This window comes from Callorhinus ursinus, unplaced genomic scaffold, assembly GCF_003265705.2.
Source record: "Callorhinus ursinus isolate GAN/ISIS: 27379988/994484 unplaced genomic scaffold, GSC_fseal_2.0 scaffold108, whole genome shotgun sequence".
NCBI lineage: Eukaryota > Metazoa > Chordata > Mammalia > Carnivora > Otariidae > Callorhinus > Callorhinus ursinus.
In genome coordinates this window covers 151272-162811 of record NW_027397170.1, presented here as the reverse complement: position 1 = coordinate 162811, position 11540 = coordinate 151272, and the positions used below count along the sequence as shown (strand labels likewise).

At 46.6% G+C, this 11540-nt stretch overlaps 1 protein-coding gene across 1 annotated transcript; it reads left to right on the top strand.

Annotated features, from left to right (window-relative positions):
- The first annotated feature begins 6306 nt into the window (after positions 1–6306).
- On the top strand, positions 6307–9999 carry LOC112815668 (keratin, type I cuticular Ha7-like). The gene is made up of 7 exons (XM_025861749.2): positions 6307–6798; positions 6973–7055; positions 7931–8087; positions 8459–8620; positions 8707–8832; positions 9313–9533; positions 9918–9999. Exons 1-7 carry the CDS (start codon positions 6307–6309, stop codon positions 9997–9999), a joined length of 1323 nt encoding a protein of 440 aa, XP_025717534.2.
- Positions 10000–11540: the final 1541 nt, after the last annotated feature.

Sequence of the window (11540 nt, the reverse complement as noted above, 5' to 3'; positions counted from 1 at the left end):
AACGTTATCCTGATTTTGATTTGATTAGGATGACAGGGTTTAGAAGTCAAGGATTTTCTGTCATTGGGGCAAGAAGCTACTGTTTGGTTCATACTATATTCATTCATTCAACACATACTTGTTGAGCATCACCATGCACCAAGCACTGTGGAGGATACACTGAGTATGACTGGCTCTATAGTTGAGTTCATTTAGTTCTTTCTTTCATGTTTTCATTGGTTGGGCATTTCCTGTGAGTCAGATGCTGTGTTGGGAATTACAGAGATGAACAAGACAAAAATTATAAGGCAAAACCCGTGCTTCCAAGGGTATTCCACATAATCTGGCAAAGAGCACACTATGAAGAGGGTTATGTTCAAGGTAAACTGAGGATTCAGTGTGAATGGAGAATAGGAACTGACTGAATGCCCTGAGAAGCTGGAAGAAGCTTCCACTTAAAGACAACTTTTCAGTTGAGAAACATGAATCCCCAGAGATACACTTGACCTTCAGAATGTTTCAGAATTAGGTATTTAATAATAGATTGTCAATGTGAAAAATAATGCAGAATTGTCAATATTTCCCTATTTTTTTAAAGGTTTATTTAATATTTATTTGAGAGAGAGAGAGAGCAAGCAGGGGGAGGGGGCAGAGGGAAAGGAAGAGGGAGAGAGAGAGACAAGCAGATTCCATGCAGAGTACAGAGCCTGACGCAGGGCTTGATCTCACAACTCCGAGATCATGACCTGAGTTGAAATCAAGAGTTGGACGCTCAACTGACTGAGCCACCTAGGCACCCCAATATTTACCTATTTATATTGCATAAAAACTGTGAAGTGGACCAAATAAATAGTCTGACAATGAGTTATTCGGAATTTCATATTTTCCCAACTTCCTAAATCATCCACTCTACAAGTTTCTACAATTGCATTTTTCTCCTTTCTGTTAAACATACCTTTGCTCCAGAACCATCTCCAGCGAGGTCAGTGAGAGATTTGGTAGCTTCACATCCACAGGGTATGGTCCCCTGAGAAGCTCACAGGAATGGACTTCTAACATTAAGGGGGAATCCACAAGCCCCCGGGGGCAGAGGATGGAGGAGATGGCTCCTAGTCCAATGTCCCAGGTACCTCATCAGCCACAATAATCACTCAAAGATGAGGCTGTGGAGGGCAAAGGGGCTTCTGAACGCTGGGGCAGAACAACACCTGAACCCTGCCAGTTCAGCACAAAAGTCATAGATTCCTGATAGGGAAAATGGAGCCCAAGGGTGTCCAAACTCTCACAAAATACCAAGCATTTTTTTGTCTGTAGAAAGTCTTCTTAAAAAAAAAAAACAAAACTAGCTTACAAAAATTATACACACAGAACATACATCTTGTGAAAACTTGAAACAGAAGTGAAGCCTACACCATGCAAATAGTCCTCCTCCACAAATTAGTTTCCATATGTATACAGAGGAGAGGGGGCATATTTTGAGGTTCTAACAGATGATCCTCACTATATTTCCTTGTACCCTGGGCCCTTCTAATAGCTGTAGCCCAAGCAACGCTCAGTGATTTGAGAGAGGGAAGACATAGCAGAAGGCAGGGAAGAGGTTTTGAGTCTCATGAGTCCAAGCCCTGAGTTGACAAGAGAACGGACTTGGATGAGACGAGTAAAGGGAAACATCTCACCCTTCAGTTAGAGGAAGGCATCTGGGATTGAGGGATGAAGAGGAGGGGAAGGGAAGAGAATTTAGAGGCTGGTGGATCCCCTACTTGTTCTACCCCTTCTCCCAGGCTGAGATATAGAGTCAAGGGCAGGAGGGTAATAGGTTGGGGGATGTAGGACCAGAGGGCATCTGTTCTCCCTTTCCCAGGTAGAACCTGGAGAGGCACCAAGACCCCATGGGAGAAATAGTTCATGGGGAGTCTGGACAGAAGGTGCCTGAGAAGATGTCATAGACAATTCTGAGGCCCAGGGTAGTACTGAAGCTGAAATATGACTCTGTGCATCAGAGAGTAGCATGAATGGAGCAAAGGGAACCCTGAGAGCTCAAGGGCCATGTGGGTGAGAATGACGATGCCATGGCAACACCGGGGTGTTCTGATAGCCTAGAACTGGGCAGGAGGACCCAAGTGGGTCTCTGTTACAGTGTGGATGGAGGAAAATGCCAAGGGCTGATCCCTGCTCACCTCCTGTTTCCCAACATTCTGGAAAAAAGGCCCCTGAAACTCAGGGCAACCTCTTGGGAAGGGGTCCTCAAGATGACTGAGATAAGGTTCTGCCACTTGGCGTCATGTGGGTTGAAGATTAGAAGTACCATTTAGTTCAAGCACAAGAAAGTAAAGTTATATATCTTTCACACCTGACTTTATGGTCTGAGATTCATTCTTGCCATAAATGTAAGCCCACATATATACCCCTTTGGGTAAATATAAAAAGTAGCATACTGGGTATCTTGTTGAGCATTTGGTCTTTTCTTCACTGAAACTTACATCACAGGTATCATTTCTATGTTAGTATATCTATATCTATCTATATCTACCTCATTATTTGCAATGGCTGCAAGCTTTTCACTATATGCATGTACTAGAATTCACTTAACCAGGCTTCTTTTGGTGGGTGTTTCATTTCTCTCTAGTCTGCTATGATTCCCCAGATATTGCAATAAATACTCTTGTTATTCTTGTACACATGTCTATGTAAGTGCGTCTGGGATAATTCCTGGAAGCAGAATTATTGGGTTACAGTATGTGCAACTGTAATTTCCATAGATATTGCTACACTGCCTTGAAGAGGCTGCATGATTTACTGCCCCCCCCACAGTGTTTGACAATGCCTGTTTTTCTATTCCTTGCCAACATTGTGACATTAACCTTTTTGATCTTTGCTCATTTAAATAGGTACAAAATGGTAATTTAATAAGCATTTTTGAATTTTAAATGATGTGAGCATCTAAACCCATGATTAAAAGCCACTTGAAAAAAACCAGCGAACACTTATTTAGTGTTTACTCTGCCATGTGCTGGACATTATTTTAAATGATTTACAGAGATCAAATTCTTTAATAGTTAAAACAAGTCTATGAGCTAGATTCTATTACTGCCTCTGTTTTACATATGTAGAAACCACAGCACAGAGAGGTCAAGCCACCAGGCCAAGTTTTCACAGTTAGTAAATGGTAGAACCAGAATCCGAACCCAGGCAGGCTCGCTCCAGAGTTCTTGGCCTTAACCACACTACTATGCTGCATTAAAGGGCTTTGTAATGGGCTGGGGTAGGAGATAAATAAGGGCAAATGTGCTGCCCTAGAATGTGGATAAAGGAACCCTGTTATCAGGGGATGACGGAGAGAGGAAGTGCAGACAATTGTCTTTGTCAGCTAGTCTCTGATGCCCTGGAGACCTGGGACGAGGATGAAGCAGACTACTACTAATAAAGACCCTTAAAATCAGACTAAAGATTTCCAAGTAATCATATCATAAAATCCCACTTAAGGAAGAAGATAATGGTAACTTTCAGTCTTTTTCAAAGCCTCTCGAGGCAGACTTCTGAGATCACAAAGATCCCTGAGGGTGTCTGTCCTGGGACCCCCTTGCCCAGAGTGTCTGAGGGTGTACAAGCACAGCTGGGCCAGATGGACCACCTGTTGTGGTCTGCCAACCTCTTCCTGGTGAAGCACACACAGGGCACGCTGCTTGTGGACAGCACCTGCTTCCTTAGACACCCTCAGAATCTACCCCCTGGCTACAGATAAGGTAGCTGCAGACCAGATCCTAACCCCTGGGCTGCTCTGACATCATTGCTTTCTCTTTCACACAGAGTTGTCTCAGTAGGTCCCAACGCCATGACTTTGAATGATGCTGTTCTGGACCCAGTGCTCCACCTCCCCCTGAAGACAGAAAGCAACTCCAAAACTTTCACTCCCAACGAGAGATTGGATGGCCCCTGTGCAAAAGGAGGGCTGCAGGACTGTCCCTTCCTTCACACTTCATCGCCAGGAATTCCCTTCATGCAACCTGGCTCATATGTTGTTCTCAGGGGCCGAGGACTCTTTAGAGGGAGAGAAAGGAGGCAGCCTGGGATGTCAAGGGTAGGCTCCTCCCCAGCTACACAGCGTCTCAAACACCTGCCTCATGCCTTCCACTTACTGCTGGTTCCTTTGAGACAAAAGAAGAATCAGTAGAACCCACTTCTCTAAGAGCAACAAGTGGCTTCAGTGTCATTATGCAAAACAGACCACGCCAAGCCCAAGCCAAGGCTTTAGAGAGGGGTGTCAGTGAGGGCATCAACACTCCATCTGTGAAGCCTAAAAAGTAACAAGTGGCGTGTGTCCCGAGATGGAAGGAACCATAATTTCAGTCAATGGGACAAATCCTGCCAGGGGATAGGGCCAAAAGGTGGAGCCTATTTAGCAAATCAAAGGAAACAAATGCAATGGTCCAATTCTCTGGATTAAAGTGATGCACTGGGATGAGGCAAGAGAGAAATAAAGGGGTGTTTGAAGATGGAACTTATGCAGATTGCACCCAGAGGCCTCTGAAGGATGGGAAGGCCAGGCCTGGTGATGTCTCCTAATTATGGTGTTTGTAAGGGGTTATTCATTGGTGACCTCAGGGTAACTGGCACTGATGACCCCAGAGTGGCTTTTCCTTTTGGGAAGAATTCCAGATTTCTTTATTTCTTTTTGAGAGAATTCTCAGAGCCCAGGTTTCACCAATACTCACATCCATTGCCTCCTATTTGGTTTTCTTGGGGATGCTTGTTCTTGAATTTTAGAGATTAGAGAAGAGACCTATTTGTATCCTTCTGGGGTATTCTACGATTAGCTCTTCCTCCAGCTTTCAGTCCCTCTACTTTCCCTCCAGCACTCTGGAGGGGCAACCTCTGACCCCACAGCTCATGGTTGCTTTAGTCCCTTGGCTCTAACAAAAATCTCCGGGATGTGAGGTCTATTTTAGACTCTCAACTTTTGAATATAACTTTTTCTATGTGCATTTTTTGTCCTCTCTGCTCTGTGCCTAAACATCTTCCTTTGCTGGAACACAAGGACCCTCAGAGATATATATATATATATTTTCGCGTCAGCTTCTTGGCCAACAACTAAGCCTCCCTCCTGCAACAAAACAACCCAGACAACACACAGGTTGTTCTAACCAGGGGTCATGGCAGGGTGGAAAGAGAATGAATGGGCTCTACAGACATGAAACTGAATCAAGTTCTTGACAATTTATTTCTCTGTTAATTTGAAGATGGTTTTAGTTTCTTCATTCGCACACTGAGGCTATGAATAGCTATTCATAGTATATTCAGGTAGTAAGGATTAAATAGGAAAAAAACACTGCAGGATAGCTATTACAACTTACATTCTCATAAATGTTAGTTCTTGAACTTTTCTTTAAATATCCCTTGAGCTCTGGTCCCAGTTCCCTTTTCTGGATCAAATATTTTTTTTTGTTTGTTTGTTTGTCAGTAGCTTCTCTCTAGATACATCCTTGTTTAGGACCATGGATCCTCTCTTTCACCAACTCCCATTGATCAATGGTTCTCATTCAAGTTTGTTGAAGAAAACCTGAGATTTCTGGGGTGCTGTTTTCTCCTGAAGAATAGGGACCATTGCATGTTCAAAAACCAGCAAACTGCTCAAGTTCTAGGGAATGTTTAGGAAACAGGCTGAACAAGTGAATGACTGACAACTGATTCTGACTAGTCAACCAAAACTTAGCTAGCAATAATGTTTCTGGATGCACTGATGCTCTAAAGCTTCTGAAGGGGAGTGTGCAGTGTAAAGGATAGAAGAAAGAAGAAATGGGACCTCACAATAATCAAGCGTCTGTAGACTTACCAGTTTATAAACTGGTGTTTCTCTTCAAAGGAAAGTCTGGGTGAGTCTAAGCACAGGTGACATATTCACTGTCTCTCCTGATACACAGAAAATTGACTGAAAGATTCAATCCCTGAGTGTGTCCATATCCACAGAGATGCTGGGCCAGTCCAGAGAGGACATCTGGAAGTTGAATTAACTGCTAGTGACTGTTGGGTAGAAATAGAAATCTCTGACCTTTCCTCAACAGATAACCTGATATCAAAAATCAAAGGGCACCTCAAATTCATCAACATTCCTTTAATGAGGTGGGGAACTCTTAATGGTAAACTCAACAGCTGAGTAACAGGATGACAGTACAACAATAGGGAGAGAATCAAGGCACTGAGGTCAAGGCATGGAGCCAACACCCACCTGGGATGGGGTATAAAAGCTCCAGGCGGGAGGGAGGTTGGCAGACTCAGTGGCTTGGCCTTCCCAGCTGATCTGAACCTTCTGTGCAACCTCAGCCTAACACCATGACTTCCTGCTGCATCAGCTCCTCCCAGTGTCCAGGGAGCACCAGGATGCCTGTAGCAACAAATATCTGTGGCTCCTCCATTGACATTGTGGACCAGCCTGGGGCAGAGGCCAGGGCTGCCTCCCTGTGCCTGTCGGCCACTTTGGCACATGCCAACCGAGTGCGTGTGGGGGCAACCCCTCTGGGCAAACCCAGCCTCTGTATGCCCTACAGCTGCTGCACTGCTTGCCCCTTGCCAGGGACCTGCAACATTCCTGGCAACATTGGAGTCTGTGAGAACTATGGGGAAGGCGCCCCAAATGGCCACGAGAAGGTGACCATGAAGTTCTTGAACGATCGCCTGGCCAACTACCTGGAGAAGGTGCGCCAACTGGAGAAGGAGAACGCGGAGCTAGAGACCAGGATCCAAGAGTCGAGCAAATGCCATGAGTCCACCATGTGTCCAGACTACCAGTCCTACTTCCAGACCATCCAGGAGCTCCAGCAGAAGGTAAGGTTTGGAGTAGCTTGGGATGTGCTGGGTCTGAGGAAGGTGGAAGAGCATGGCAGGCTAAAAGCTCCTGAAGGTTCAAGGAGCTTTGAGTATGAGTGTAGATGCTACCTGTAGAGCTGGAGCCCAGAGTATGATGTTTTGTGTGTGAACTGTCTTCCTGCTTTTCCTCAGATCCTGTGCAGCAAGGCTGAGAATACCAGGCTGATTATCCAAGTTGACAATGCCAAGCTGGCTGCTGATGACTTTAGAATCAAGTAAGTAGGACTAGAAGAGGGCTCAGAGTGACTCCTCTTTTTTGTTCTATTTCTAGGTGCCAATTATGGTACTGGCCCAAAGTAGGGGTTTGAAAATAGTTGCTAACTAGAAGCATGAATGGATCAATACATAAGTGTGCACTTTCTTCTTTTCCAAACCATAACTTAACCTATTACTAGAAGTGGTCCTTACATAGGAGAAAGAGAACAAAAGCATTGAAACAAAAAGAGGAAGAATCATCTAGATTGGTCAGGTCTCATGTCATTTTCTCCCCACATCTGAAAGATAAGAGAGCTTTGTGTTATAGCCAGAAACAAAATCAAGTCATTGCAAGAATAAACTTTCAGTGCATTTGTTGTTGACAGACGCACTGACTCTTGGTTGAATTTATCAATGGGAAGAATTGTCACTGTAGCTCCTTGGTATCAAGAGTTGCAATTGAATGAATGAGAAAGGCATAAAAGTCATGTGAAATAGTTAATCCATGGGGCAAACTAGAAAACTGTAGGTCCAGAAGGCTTACTTTTGAGGCATTATTTTTCCTGGCTAAATGATCTTTTATAGCAGAATGAACACAGCATTGAAGTTTGAACACTTAGGTTGAATCCATGTATTTACTATTAACCAAGGTATACAATCCTGGATAATCCATTTATTCTTTCTGAGCCTCAGGTTCCCATTTCGTCCCATCCAGTGGGCATAATGATACTTGTCCCGACTATGAGCTCTGTAGCTCATGTTGGATCTCACAGGATCCATCAGAGTGTAAGTTAATTAATTGAGGAAAAGAGGATCCAAGTTGGTGGGAACCAGGGGCAGCTGAGAGGGGATATCCTTATCATTCTGCTGACCTTAATGTTTCCTGTGCTGGAAGGCATGAGAGTGAGCTCTCCCTGCGCCAAGTGGTGGAGGCGGACATGTGTGGGATGCACAAGCTCCTGGATGACCTGAGCCTGGCCAAGGCTGACCTGGAGGCCCAGCAGGAGTCCCTGAAGGAGGAGCTGCTCTGCCTCAAGAGCAACCATGAACAGGTGTGGGCCTGGGGCTGCAGACCCTTGAGGGAGGGCACTGGGCAGAAAAGGGAGCACTGCTCACCTTGTGGCTCTAGGATTCGAACCTGGGCTCAGGTGGCATCGGGATGAAGGGTTGATCCGGGTCTTGGAGTCAGGCTGACTGTGTGGGAGGTGGCAGAGGGGGAGTTTCTTGTCTGTAAAGTTTTGCCTTGTCAGTTTAGGAAGGTGTCCAAGTGGGCTCTTCCTAGTGGACCGTGGGCAAGACCTTTTACATCAGTGCACCAGTGGGGTCTCCCCTCATGCTGTTTGTCTGGGGAGGAGTTCAGGTGCCATCTGCTCTGTCAAAAGCTCTTTCCTCACTCAGGGTGTGGGTCCTTCTATTCCTGCAGGAAGTGAGCATTCTGAGGAGCCAGCTGGGGGACAAGCTCCAGATTAAGCTGGATGTTGAGCCCACCGTGGACATGAGCAGGGTGCTGCAGGAGATGCGGTGCCACTATGAAGCCATGGTGCAGACCAACCACAATGATCTGGAAGAGTGGTTCCAAGATCAGGTGAGGGTGCTGCCTCGGAGCAGGGAGGGACCCTGGCTTCTACCTGGGCAGGGGGGTGATCATGTCTCTGTGCCCTTGTGCTTCAGTCTGAAAGCATCAGCAAGCAGGACATGTCCTGCTCCGAGGAGCTGCGGTGCTGCCAGTCGGAGATCCTGGAGCTGAGACGCACGGTGAACGCCCTGGAGGTGGAGCTTCAGGCCCAGCACAGCCTGGTACGGTCCTCCACCCTCACCATGCTGCTAGTGCCACTGGCCATGGCCTGCTAGCAGCATCTCTCAGAAGTCCCACTCATCAGTTCCACTGACAGTCAGAACTCAGGGTCTGGGTCCCTCCCTCCTTGGGGGAGGTGCCTTGCTGTCAAGGTTAGTTGGATGCTGAGAAATGGTTCCTCTTACAAGTCAACTCCACTTCCTTTAGAATAACGTGCGGGGGTTCAGGCACTCATTCATTCCACGAGATTTCACTGGGTGTCTACTTTGTCAGGTATTGGGAATCCAGGGATGAACAGGACACTGTTCCTCAAGTTAGATTTTTTTTTGTGAAAAGTCATGATGATATTGGCGGTGATTCCTCTAGAGTTCTGGGAATGTCCTGTGACCTCTTGGAATGTGCTCCATGGTGAGGTTGGCCATGATTTTCACTGCTGAATTTTGGGACACCTGGGTCTCTTACCCCATTATTTCCCATTACAGAAAGACTGTCTGCAGAGCTCCCTGTGTGAAGCTGATGCCCGCTTCGGCACTGAGCTGGCCCAGATGCAGGTCCTGATCAGCAACGTGGAGGAGCAGCTGTCCGAGATCCGGGCTGACCTGGAGCGGCAGAACCAGGAGTACCAGGTGCTGCTGGATGTCAAGGCCCGGCTGGAGTGCGAGATTGCCACGTACCAGAAACTTCTGGAGAGCGAGGATTGCAAGTATGTGTGATTGGGTCAATTTCTGGCCAAGCTACATACCTGACTATCAGGCGATTCCTCACAGATAACTGACATGGTTGTGGAAGGAGATTTTATCATAAAGAACAAGCCTTCCTGTGTATGCTGGCTTAGTGATGCACTCAGCTCTCCGGTGTGTGCAGATTGTACTGTGGATTGACTGTTACATAAACAATAGCTGGTTCCTAAGCTGGGTCTCCCCAGAGGATTCCTGGATGTGGAAAGACATAGATGAGAATGAAAGAAGGGCCCTGTGACTTGGTGGCAGACCCCCTCCTTTACCCTTTTGGTCTTGCCCTTTCTGTGCATCACTGAGACATCTTTGTACTCCTGTGTCTAACTCTTCCTCTCTCTCTCTCCCTGCAGACTCCCCATCAATCCCTGCTCTACGGCTGCCTCCTGTGTCCTTTGTCCAGGCTGTGCTCCTGCCACCTGCAGCCCTCTCTAAGCCAGTGGCGCCAGCACTGAGAGCTGATTCTGAAGGTCTGAGTGCCAGTGCAGAAGGTCAAGGCTGGCTGCCCTGGGGCTATGATTGCCCTCACCTGCTTAGTCTTCCCTCCAGGAAGACCAAACTCAACTGGAGGTATTTTCACTGAATCAAAGTACAACAGAAACTTCTAAGCTGTGGCTCCCTGTGTGTCCCTTTGCTGCATTTCTCCCCCAATGCTGTAATTGTCTTTCACTTAAGCTACTGTTTGTTCCCAGTACCTCTTCTGGGATTTTGGTTCTACTCCAATGCTTCAGACTCTCCTAAGATGTAATTGGATTCTTGTACAAAATGGTCAATAAATCTCCTTCCTGCATCAAGTGCTACACTTCTGGTGTTTGGCAATGTATGTAGTGTGATAGAGTCTGGCCCTCAAGACCTTGGGTGGTCATTGGCTCCGACATGTCTCCTTGCTGCCAGGATCTCTCTAGGGCACTGGGGTCTTAGCCTTTGGATGAAGGCCCTTTGCTGACACTGGATGTGTACTTACCTTGCCCATTGATCCCTACAGACTGGGGAAAGGAAGCCATTTTGGTTGCCAGGTTTGAATTCCTTCAGAACAGCTCAGAACTAACATGTCCCTACCATGCTTTTGGCATCTTCAGCCCCTTGGTATTTGGTCCAAGAGCAAAATCACACAACTTAGAGTTCCAGTCTAGCCAAAGGGAGGTCATGCTGAGAACTGCCCTGGACAGGTCGCCAAGTTTTTTCTCTCATTCAAATTGTCCCTTTTATGGAGGCACAGCATTACCACCTGCTTTCTTAGATTGGGCACTGGGGACAGTTGTCTGGGTCCTGGGCATATTTTCCTCCAGAGAGATGTATGCTTGTCTCCTTACTGTTGCCTTTGAAGCACCAATGGTGAGGAATGCAGTTGGCATGAGTGCTCCAAATGCCTGTCTGCCTCTTGGACATGACTCTGACCCAGGCCCAGGTGGGTCACAGCCAGACATGGTAGAAGAGTATCTGAGAGATTATGTGCCTCCTTTGCTATGCTAGTCAGTTTAGCATCTGGCATGGGCTGAGCATGTCCAAGAATGAAACTCTCAGATTTCGGTTCCCTTGTTTACCCTGGTCCAAAGACCAGTGCAGATTCGGTTCTCCTGCATGGTAGCATAGTATGATGGAAAGAGCACCTGCTCTGGAGTTGGGCAGATCCAAGCTCAAATCCTATCCTCTGTGACACTAGTTAAATGAAGTTGGCCAGGACACTACACTCTCTTGAGACCTATTCTTCAGTTGTAAAATTAGAAAAATATTATTTCCCCTTCACTCTTTTTTTTTTAAAGATTTTATTTATTTATTTGAGAGAAAGAATGAGAGAGAGAAAGCACATGAGTGGGGGGAGGGTCAGAGGGAGAAGCAGACTCCCCGCTGAGCAGGGAGCCCGATGCGGGACTCGATCCCGGGACTCCAGGATCATGACCTGAGCTGAAGGCAGTGGCTTAACCAACTGAGCCACCCAGGCACCCTCCCCTTCACTCTTTTTGAGGGATAATCCC

Coding starts and splice junctions, on each gene's coding strand:
- LOC112815668 (XM_025861749.2), top strand. CDS start 6,307: ATGACTTCCTGCTGCATCAGCTCCTCCCAGTGTCCAGGGAGCACCAGG. Junction 7,056..7,930: donor GCTGATGACTTTAGAATCAA/GTAAGTAGGACT, acceptor CTGTGCTGGAAG/GCATGAGAGTGAGCTCTCCC. Junction 8,621..8,706: donor AAGAGTGGTTCCAAGATCAG/GTGAGGGTGCTG, acceptor CTTGTGCTTCAG/TCTGAAAGCATCAGCAAGCA.